General features: G+C 41.4%; 1 protein-coding gene across 1 annotated transcript in view; it reads left to right on the top strand.

Annotated features, from left to right (window-relative positions):
- The first annotated feature begins 4554 nt into the window (after nt 1-4554).
- ALPK2 (alpha kinase 2) overlaps nt 4555-11972 on the top strand; it is a 67474-nt gene continuing 60056 nt past the window's right edge. The window contains 2 exon segments of the mRNA XM_077817139.1: nt 4555-4969; nt 4972-5852. Coding sequence (XP_077673265.1) covers nt 4555-4969; nt 4972-5852 — 1296 coding nt within the window.

Here is an 11972-nt window from a genome sequence, read left to right as displayed (position 1 = left end):
CCAACTTAATTTCCTTCTTTGATAGGATTAATGACTTACTGGATCGGGGAAGGAGGAGGGGGGGAAGTAGACATGATATATGTTGATTTTAGTAAGGCTTTTGACATAATTCTGCACCACATTCTCATAAACAAACTAGGAAAGTGTGGTCTAGATGAAATTACTATAATGTGGGTACACAACTGGTTGAAAGACCATACATACTCAGAGAGTAGTTACCAATGGTTTGCTGTGAAATTGGAGGGTGTATCTAGTGGGGTCCCATGGGGGTCTGTCTTGGGTCTGGTACTATTCTATATTTTCATTAATGACTTGGATAATGCAGTAGAGTATGCTTATACAATTTGCAGATGAGGGGGTGCAAACACTTTTGGAGACTAGATTTACAGTTCAAATGATCTTGAAAAACTGAAGAATTGGTCTGAATTCAAAAGATGAAATTCAATAAAGACAAGTGCAAAGTCCTTCACTTACAAAGGAAAAATCAAACGCACAGCTACAAAATGGGAAATAACTGGCTAGGTGGTAGTACTGCTGAAAAGGATCTGGAGGTTATAGTGGACCATAAACTGAGTAATTAATGTGACGCAGCAGCAAAAAAAGCTACTATGATTCTGGAGTGTATTTAAAGGAGCATTGTATGTAAGACACAGGAGGCAATTGTCCTGCTCTACTCAACACCGGTGAGGCCTCAGTTGGAGTACTGTGTCCAATCCTAGGCACAATTTAGGAAAGATGTGGACAAATTGGAAAGAGTCCAGAGGAGAGCAACAAAAATGATGAAAGGTTTAGAAAACCTGACCTAAGAGGAAAGATTTAAAAAAACTGGGCATGTTTAGTTTGTAGAAAAGACTGAATGGGGACATTATAACAGTCTCCCAGTATGTTCAGGACTTATAAAGAGGATGATGGTCAATTATTCTCCATGTCCCCTGAAGGTAGGACAAGAAGTAATCAGCTTAATCTGCAGCAAGGGAGATTTAGGTTAGATATAAGGAAAATCTTTCTCACTAGAAGGGTGGTTAAGCTCTGTAATAGCCGTCCAAGGGAAGTTGTGGAGTCCCAATCATGCAACACACACCTGTCTTGGATGATCTAGGTTTACTTGGTCCTGCCACTGCACAGGGGGCTGGACTTGATGAGTTCTCAATGTTCCTTCTTTACCTACATTTCTATGACTCTCTAGTCTCGTGAAATGCAAGCTTGCCCTGCTCAGATTGATTCAGAATGCTGCTGCAAAGGTCAGTTTCCTAGCCCATCACTTTGACCATGTCACCCCTCTCTGCATCCACTCACCTGGCTCTCCCTTCTCTATTGCATCAGACATTAGCTGCTTATCTTTACTTTACTTCATGCCCTATTCCCATCTTACTTGTCTCTCATTTACTTTCAAGCTGTTGACTTCCACTTCTAATCAGCCCATTAGGCCAGCCTCCATTGCCCACTTATTAATTTTTCAAATAAGCACCTTTGTGATTTCTCCAATATTGGGAGGAGCTACCTGTTAACATCTTCAAAGTTCATTATCCTCCTTCAAATCCCTCCTTAAAACTCCCTCCTTTGCCATGATGCCTACAAAAAACATGGCAATGGGCAGGCAGCTGGTATTCTGAGACCACTGCCTAGCAGGCTGACCAATACTGTCTCATTTTTAACTTGTACTCCCCCATCTGACTGTCTGTCCATCTGTCGTCACCTAATTGTCAGCTCTTTTTGTACTGCACCTAGCGCAATGGAGTCCTGGTCCATGACTAGGGCTCTTAGGTGCTATGATAATAAAAATAATAAATAATAATAATAAAAACACCTAGTGACAGTGCTATAAGGACATGTGAATTGAGTAGTTGAGCTTTCTGCTACTATGCTATGACAGAGAGAGAGACTTCACGATTCTCATGATTTGGGCCAGTAGAATGGTGCCCTAGATGGGAAGGAGCAAAATACCAGTTAGGGCACTTCTGTTCAGGTTCTTATTCCAGGTCCATCACCCTGGTATCTGAGCACTTCTAGTAGTGCTTTCAGTGATATGAATGTGTGATTCAGTCTTTCATCCCCTTCCCCACGTCCTGATTAGACAGCAAAGGAAGATGAATTAAGAGCCTTTATTGTGTTCTGAGGATTTTTTGCCCTTCAGGACCAGTGCTGGGCCTCTGCAAGGCCTCCCCAATTAACCTTGCATCACCCCTTCCTGGAAAACTCCTATACAATATCATATAGATTAAACTAATAGGATTCTATAGAAATAGAGTTTTATACATGTTGCTGTAACATCCTATAGAATTTAACAGAGTGAGTTTCTTTCTATAGGTTTTTGAACTATCCTACAGAAACCTATAGCAGAGATGTAATTCTCTATTAAATTATCAAAGAACCTATAGAAAAATTATCACACTCTATTAAATTCTACAAAACATTTCCATAAGCAGTACATCAGAACCGGACTGGTTCCGCTGCCTCAGGGCATCTCTGTGGAAGAGGATTTGCCCCCTCAGAAAGGAAAAGAGACTGAGTTGCAGTGAGCTGTTTACTGAAGAGAGTCCAACTCCAAACAAGCCCATACATATCTACTGCTATTGACCCACTACTAGACATTAATCTAGTTCAGCATGTGTCTTCATGCTGACTGACTTTGATCAGTTCCTAGTGGGACATGGCACAGACAGCAGCTGACAGCACTACTGCTGCTCTACTTAAGCCCCCATTACAGCAACTGAAATGCAACTGAAAGAGCTTGGAAGGGCAGTGGGGAAGTTTGCATGCTAGGAAAGTAACAGATCGGAAGGTTTTGGAATCTACAGCATGGAGTTAGGAGAGTGAAGGAAGATATTTTAACTGAAAAGGACTCACGGCGGGTTCATTAGATCAGGGTTCAGACACATTAGGAGAACAGTGTGAGCAAGATTTCGTTTCAGCTCTGCAAACCACACCTGTTCTGTGAATAAATATAGTACTTTATTTTCCGGGGCTGTTAAGCTTGCTCCTTTCTTGAGCACTGAATTCACGCTGGGCTCAAATCTGCCACCGTTTCTTACTCTGAGTTGTAAGTACCCTTACTCCCATAGTAGTTCCACTGAAATCACAGGGACGACTCAGGGATATAGTACTGCTCAGAGTGCCTATTATTTTTACAGACTGACAAAACCAAAAGATTGGAGTTGAGCTTGTTTTTTTTTTATTTTGTTTTATTTTGTATTTGTAATATGCCCATGAGGATTTTTGCTGCTGGAAATGGGTAATGCAAAGCAAACAGTATTATTTTAGAGAGAGATTGTCCCCAGCAATTAAGTGGAAAATTTTAGAGGGGTTTTTAAAAAGCCTAAAAAGAATAAATACATTTCTTTTTTTTTTTCAGTTTTAAATTACTAGAACCTTTTTGGTATTTTGTTTGTTTTTCTTTTAGTTATTTTTTAAAACCACCTGGCTGTGAACCTACACACAATTGTACTGTTCATACATGACAGCCAAAAAGTGAGATGTAATATAAACAGGGAATTGAAACTGAGCAGTCTCGTTTCAGTGCTTCAGCTGCATCAAGCAAACAAGAAATCAAAATGGTAAAAAAAAAAAAAAAAATTAAAATCCATTCAGATTGATTATTCCAAAGTGTTACTAGTAACATGTCTATGGAATTTTTATTCAGACATTGCCGTTTCAAAAAATAATTATTATTGTCCCAGAATAACTGCCAAAATAGCAAAAGTGTGTACATATGCAAAACTCACACATATACCTATAGATTCCCATTTACACATGGATATATCCAGATAAGATGCAGGAACACACATTTTGTGCAGCTAGATACATGAGGAAACATGCATATGTTGAGGGGGGCTGAAATGTGAGTGGGGGCTGTTGTTTGCCTTGGTTTATTTTGCTAGCACAAATCGCCTTTGTTGCTCCTAATGTGCTCTCGCTGAACATCTGAGCATAGAGTAGTGGTTTTATGTTGTAGTGGTTAGAAATTGCTGTCTTTTTAAAACCCTGATTTGTTCCTTTTAAAATCCTTGCAGCTCAAAGTGCAAAACATAAAAAACTAAGAAAAAATAGTATAGACGAGCAAACTTGTGGCATTTATGAAATAAATAAAATGTGTATCCTTTTCAAATTTAAGTTTTAAACTACAGCTATTTTTTAATTCACAGAGCATGGTGCTGCACTTTGTCAGATCGTCGCTCAAAATTGCTTTTGAATGATCCACTGTTCAAATTTTGTTGAAGTGAAATCAGACAGAAAATTTACCAAAAATTATTCTCAAACCAAAACGATGATGAAGGAGCGAGTAGAAAGAATGAAGCCAGTGCATTCAGTAGGAAGGTTCAGATCAAGCTAGGCAGATTGAGAAACCTTTAGTGGAGAAAAGGAATTACTCCTATGAGTATCCACTTTAATTTCACCTGACCGGCCTCTACAAAAACTGTCTGTCAGTAGAGCAGCCTCTAGAAACAGAGATGTCATCCTCATTGGAGAATCAGTACAGAAGCGTACCTTGCTTAGAAGACAATATGAATGATAAAAACATATTTAAACTCCAAGAAAATAACAGCTGAACAACGTATGTGTCAGGAAATGCAAATGTTTTGTATACTCGAACGCTGTAGCGACACTGCTGGAAAAGCAGCCAAATGCTACCGCAGACAAGTGTATTCCAAATCAACTAGTCTAATCAATAATCATACAGACAACTGTTCGTCTACTGCTGAAGTCTTAGTTTCTAGTCAGAACACTGAAGATACCCAGGTACCTGAACATAGTATCCTCCATAAACTTCAGACTGATAATACACTGTCCAATTACCAAGCAAATATTCACACAGGAAATCAGCATAACTTTGTAGAGGACGCTTCTCAAATCTGTGACACTAACTTTGAACTTTATCCAGGTAAAACTCTAATCACAGCTGATGAGTTTTCTGATGATGCCCTTGAGTATCTGGAATGTTCTGATGTGATGACAGATCTTGCAAATGAAATTAAAAATTTTTATTAGAAAGTGATGATGAAGAGGATATAAAGCTGAGTAAGGATTGTGATGGGTGTGATTATTTCCTCAGTGGAATGCCTTGCCGGTTTGAAGTGTCAGATAACACTGTGCCTATGGATACCACCATTGGCTTCTGTGGTCATCACTCAAAATCCAAAGAAGTAGTTGTAAGGAGAGATCTCTCCACATACAGTCAGTCAACCTTGCAAACAGGGATGACTCTTGCTGTTGGGCACCACCAAGATAAAACTACCACAATGAAAGACAAGGGGAAGTACAAATTGCCCGTCGCTTCTACAGCGATTGAAAATGATTATCCTAGAATTGAAGAAAACAATACAAATAACCACTCAGCGGCAGATTTCTCTATTGACAAATCACAGAACATGGATTTTGTACTTGCAGAAGTGGAGTCCTCCTCTTGTGGCTTAGATAGTTCTCTGACAAATCAAGCCTCGGAGACAATGATAGCAAATAGTATGGGCAGAGACCTGTCAAATAAGAGTTCACAGCAATTAAATGGAATAAGGAGAAAACTGGCAGAAGAAAAATCTAAGGATGCTGTAGTCAATTTGACAGAGAGGCTGACAAGACACCTTTTAAATCTATTAGACCCCAAAGAACTTTGCAAACCATTAAGACACACAGGAGAATCTGTTCAAACTGGAACAAATGTTATGGATACCAGTGCACTGTTTCATAGTCCAGGAGGTGCCATTTCAAAACAAATGCACCAGGTGACAGAAAGCTTTCTAATCCAGGCTGGCTTATGTCATAGACAAGAGACAGATAAAACCAGTCATTGGGAAAGGAAATGGACTAGTGGCCTGTCTGACAAAAATCAGCTCTCAAATGAAAGTGTCTCACTCAGGGTAAGTAAAGCATTTTATAATTTAACATAAAAAGACTTTCTAGCAACTTGAATGTACTTTATCCTATTTGCTGCAAAATAATGCAAATTGTAAATTACTTGAAAAGATACCGTTCAAACCCTTGTGAATGACAGCTACTGCTGTGAAGGAAATCTGGTTTTGAAAAAAGCCCTGATAAACCAGAAGCTGTCCTAATTATAGAGAGAGACAGATAATAGTAAAAGGCATTAATGGACAGCTGGATAGGGAAATCTGATATTTAATCTATTGCGTGTGTCTTATCCAAGTAATGTCTCTCTCTGCTTAGAAAGCTTTTCAATTGAGTGTTGCAAGTGGAGAATATACCTTAATATATGAGCATAATTTGAAAAGAAAGTGTCAAGTTCCCATCTCAGCTGCACTGATGTAAATCTAAATTAGCTCAACAGAAGTCATTTGAGAGTTAATCTGTATTTACCCTGGTGTAACTAAGATGACAATTTGATCCAAAGGGTTTATGTTAGAAAGAGGGACAGTTTTGATTGTTTTCTTAATAAAAGAATTAAAGATTTAAATATTCTAGGAAAAAGTGGCTTATTTCTCTTTGTGAAAAGTGTATGACACTGATTCGTCTCCTAATGCTGCTGTATTAAATGGGCCAGATACTCAGTTGGTGTAAATCAGCATAGATCCATTGATTTACATGGCGGTACACCAATTTTCACCAACAGAGGATTTGGCCCATACTTTTTATTTCATGTAGTAAAGACCTAAGGAAAACATTAAAATGTAACAGATCAGGCAGATTTTGTTCCTTTATCATTTGCTAAGGGAAAGGATTTTAAAATGGGTGGCAAAATTCAAGGGAAATCTTATTTATGAGAAATGCATATTTTTAATTGATAACATACCATACTTGTGGTTACATAATTGTGCCTCCTATTGACTTCAATGGGAGCTGCATGAGTTCACCTCAAAATCTAATGTGCTGATAATAGGCTTTTGAAAATAAAAACAACATAAATAAAGCAAGGAGTAATTTCTTGAAGTGATGCAACATTCTGCATCTTGAAGGTAGAAAAATGGAAAACTCTCTTTAGGTGGATTCTTCTTCACCCTGACCTTTTGGGTGAGATTGAGCATGAGGGGACAAGTAGTAGTACCCATCAGTGTTAGCCAACCATCATTCAAATGTGGGTGGCATTCAAGTGTCACATTATTTGTATATTTGGACCTCAGAATACAACTCCTGACTACCTAAATAGCCACACTTTCCCTCTCCTTCTCTCTCTCTTCTCCTCCCCCAAAAATACCTGCTATAACTGCCATGAGACTTCTTCCCTTGCTTTCGCCAGGCACCTGCTGGCATCTCATTCAGACACCCCATAGCATTTGATTTAAATCTACTCATTTTCCATTATATTTTGGCATGTATGCACGTGACCCCCTCTCCCCCCCGACACTTATGCATGGAGTATTTTTTAGCTGAACATACTTTTCTTCCCCTATTTCTTTCTAGCAAAAAAGGCCCCCATCTCAAAGTGATAGTTAACTTTGAGTTCAGTCATGGGATTTCTTAAACAATCAAAAATAGTCAAATTATTTCACTTGGAAAAGCAGCCCACCTTACCGTCTGTATTCCTGGTTTTCCTTTGTTACACATTGTATATAAAAGGTGCAGTGACATTTTAAAAGTGAATCACACTCTTGCGATGTAAAACACTTCCATTAAGTAAAACCCTACTAAGAATTTAATAGCATTAGGCGCAGTCATGGTTGGCTGAGACATTAAACCCAAGTTCTGACGGTCTGTGGTCACTAAGCTCCCATGTCACTTTTCTCAAAAGCAGGTTGTTAATCTGAATGGCATGGCCAGATTCCAAATTGGCTAGTTATATTCTTGCTACCTGCACTTCTGTGGCCAGTGGGTGTGTTACAAGGCTTTATTGTGTTTCATACAACATAAATAAAGTAAAAATAAAACAAAAACATACAGACATATTAGAAATGAGGATTAACCAAAGCCCTGGATTCAAACACCCCCCAACCTTGGGGTAAAGGTTGGATCCAGATACAAAATTACAGCCGACTACCATTTTAGTAATGGGCCAAATCAAAGCCTCAGACCTGAAGACTACCAACTGCAACTTCAGGGAAGTTTGGATTGGAGCTTTGCCCTGGGACCCATCTCTGCAAAGTACATAATGAGCCATAAACCTTCCCATAGTCTCTCAATGTAACATAAAAAAGGAGAGTAAGAATCAACCTTGTACCCTAAACGCACAGGGCCGGTCTTAGGGAAAATGGCACCCTGGGCAAACTTTCTTTAGTGCCCTTTAAGTACCGGTCCCCAAGCAGCGGGGCGCTGCAGGTATCATGCAGTCAGGAGGATGGAGAGGGGATGCCTGGCTCCTGCTCCCAGTCCCCTTTATCCCCTCCCTCAGCCTCCCGGGTGGGCATAGCCCTTCTGCAGCCTCTTGACCATGGCATCTCCCCTGACCACAGTGCCCTTGGCGGTCGCCCATGTTGCCACCCATAAGGCTGGCCTTGTATAGACAGCCTCGTCTACTTAGGGCTACATTGTGGTATTAGCTTCAGTTCTGCATTTAGGGCAGAGAAAAACTGATTGGACACAGAAAGAGCACCATGAATCACCGCCCAGTTGAGCTGGTGAGAAAGTAATTTGCTATCCCCTTTCAAAGGGTACAGTGTATTCCCCACTGTGCAGTAGGTCAGCAATCCTGGCAGGATCATAGGGACAGAATAACGGTGGCTCCACCTGTCCTCTGTCTCTTCCAGTCCCCCATGTGGAGCACCTCAGTAGCAGCCCCCGTGCAGGCGCTGGTATTCTGCATGGACCTTGTTTTCATGAGCCACGCCAGGTGAGAGGCTCCTTATTCCCTCCCACAAAGCCCCATGGCCTCACAATCTCGCCCCACATGAAATGTTGTATTCATTTAATGCACATTATTAATAACAGATAATCAAAGCCAGGTAGGCCAGCAGCATGACATTGCACACAGTACTGAAAACTGGGGCACTTCAACTTCACAATATACTTGCATTCAAGAGGAAGCAGCTGCCCAGTCAACACCACCACTTGGAGTAACATTGGCATCCGCCCTAAATTACAGCACCTGTCTCTGGAGTCTGCCAAATGTCAGCAGAGTCAGTGAAGTGGTGCAACTGGCAAGTTCACAGGGTTTTGGGGGCATAAGCACTACCACATTTACCTTTGCATAGTTCCACAGAGGTTAAGGACAGAAGGGACCATTAGATCATCTAGTCTGACCTCTTGTCTATCGCAGGCCATGAATTTTCACCCAGATACTCCTAGATCAAGCCCAAAGACTTTAGTTAGACTAAAGCATTTTAGTCCTCAGGAAATTAAACTGTGCCACAGTGAACGAACAGGAGAGACCAAGGCACAAAGGTGATGTATGGGGGGGGACGTACGGGGTCATGTGCCCCCCTCCCCCCCAATTTCTGCAAATTTCAAACCAGAGCCTTTAAATTGTGCCCTCCCCCCATCAACAGTTATGTGTCACCTCTGCCTGGCAGAAATCTGGGAGGTCTGAGTGCAGCATGGGTGGTCTCCGAGGCTGGCTCACAGGGCATGTCTCCCTATAGCAGCAATCAGCTTGCTCTGCTCCAGCAGCGTCTCTTCGAGGGTCTCAAAATGCTTTACAAGCTGCAGTGCACTGCTGGGAGTGAGGTGGGAATCCCCCATTGTAGAGAGGGGAAGGCCTTGCATTTCACCTCATGCAGCTGTGCAGCCATGTGTGCGCACAGGGGCTGCACCTGTAGCCCTGAGAACTCGGCCCAACTGCCTTGTCCAGCTTACAGAGTCCATCACAGAGCAGAATAGAGTCGGGGGGCTGGGATCTTGCAGCCAAAGGCTGGACAGGACCAGGAGCCTGTGGTCAAAGGCGGGGCTGGCTGGGAGGCCAGGAGCTGGCTCTGAGCTGGGAGGTGCTAGGAAGCTGCTCTGCATTGCACTGAAGAAGACTCAGAGAGTGACTGTGAGGCCGTGCTGTAGCCCACGAGGCTGTGTGGCATGTTCTCCCACGTGTTGCCTCAGCTGCCAGGGCTCACACCAGAAACACCCCCCACCCCCGCCCCCCCATCAACAGTTATTCTTCTGTCAGGATGCCATCAATGCATGATGTGGAAACTAGGTCAAATTACAAAGGATGAATATAAACAAACACACACAAGCACGTAGGCATAAAATTAGAAAGGCCAAGTCACAAAAGGAGATTAAACTAGCTAGAGACATAAAGGGTAACAAGAAAACATTCTAGAAATACATTACAAGCAAGAGAAAACCAAGGACAGGGTAGGCCTGTTACTCAATGAGGGGGGAAAAACAATAACAGAAAATGTGGAAGGTTAGTAGCTATTGGACATCTAACATAGTGAACACCAGTGAAAATAAAGTAGGATCAGAGGCTAAAATAGGGAAAGAACAAGTTAAAAATTACTTAGACAAGTGAGATGTCTTCAAGTCACCAGGGCCTGATGAAATACATCCTAGAATACTCAAGGAGCTTACTGAGGAGATATCTGGGTCATTAGCGATTATCTTTGAAAAGTCACAGAAGACGGGAGTGATTCCAGAGGACTGGAAAAGGGCAAATATAGTGCCAATCTATAAAAAGGGGACTAAGGACAACCCGGGGAATTAAAGACCAGTCATCTTAACTTCAGTACCCAGAAAGATAATGGAGCAAATCATCAAGCAATCAATTTGCAAACACCTAGAAGAAAATAAGGTGATAAGTATCAGTCAGCATGGATTTGTCAAGAACAAATTCTGTCAAACCAACCTGATAGCTTTCTTTGACAGGATAACAAGGCTTGTGGATACGGGTAGATGTCGTATACTTTGACTTTAGTAAGACCTTTGATACTGTCTTGCATGACCTTCCCAAAAACAAATTAGGGAAATACAACCTAGATAGAGCTACTATAAGGTGGGTACATAACTGGTTGGAAAACCATCCCCAGAGAGTAGTTATCAGCAGTTCACAGTCCAGCTGGAAAGGCATATTGAGTGGGGTCCCACAGGGATCAGTTCTGGTTCCAGTTCTGTTCAATATCTTCGTCAATGATTTTGATAATGGCACAGAGAGTACACTTATAAAGTTTGTGGCTGATACCTAGCTGGGAAGGGTTGCAAGTGCTTTGTAGGATAGGATTATAATTCAGAATTATCTGGACAAACTGGAGAAATGGTCTGAAGTAAATAGGATGAAATTCAATAAGGACAAATACAATTACTCCACGTAGGAAGGAATAATCAATTGCACACATTCAAAATGGGAAATGACTGCTTAGGAAGGAGTACTGCAGAAAGAGATCTGGAGGTCATAATGGATCACAAGCTAAATATGAGTGAACAGTGTAACACTGCTGCAAAAAAAGCAAACATCATTCTTGGATTTATTAGCAGGAGTGTTGTAAGCAAGACACAAGAAGTAATTCTTCCACTCTACTCCGTGCTAATATGGCCTCAACTGGAGTATAGTGTCCTGTTCTGGGCCCCGCATTTCACAAAGGATGTAGACAAATTGAAGAATGTCCAGCGGAGAGCAATACAAATAATTAAAGGCCTAGATAACATGACCTATGAGGAAAGACTGAAAAAATTCAGTTTTTTTAGTCTACAGAAGAGAAGATTAAGGGGAAACATAACAGTTTTCAAGTACATAAAAGGTTGTTACGAGGAGGGATAAAAATTGTTCTCATTAACCTCTGAAGATAGGACAAGAAACAATGGACTTAAATTACAGCACGGGAGATTTAGGTTGGACATTGTCAGGGAGGTTAAGCACTGGAATGAATTGCCTAGGGAGGCTGTAGAATCTCCGTCATTGGCATTTTTTAAGAGCAGATTAGACAATCACCTATCAAGGATGGTCTAGATAATATTTAGTCCTGCCTTGAGTGCAGGGGACTGGACTAAATGACCTTTCGAGGTCCCTTTCAGTCCTACACTTCTATGATTCTATGCCTATGCAATGTCCAGGAATTAAATGTGATATGCCCAGATGATCCCAGCAGGCTGCAGAGGGAGGTGAAAAATCCCCAGCACCCCAGCCAATCTGACCTGGAGAAGGTTCCTTCCCAACAGGACCG

The sequence above is a fragment of the Eretmochelys imbricata genome, chromosome 5 (assembly GCF_965152235.1).
Source record: "Eretmochelys imbricata isolate rEreImb1 chromosome 5, rEreImb1.hap1, whole genome shotgun sequence".
Lineage (NCBI taxonomy): Eukaryota > Metazoa > Chordata > Testudines > Cheloniidae > Eretmochelys > Eretmochelys imbricata.
The sequence above is the reverse complement of the archived record's forward strand: the minus strand, read 5'-3'. Positions and strand labels throughout refer to the sequence as shown.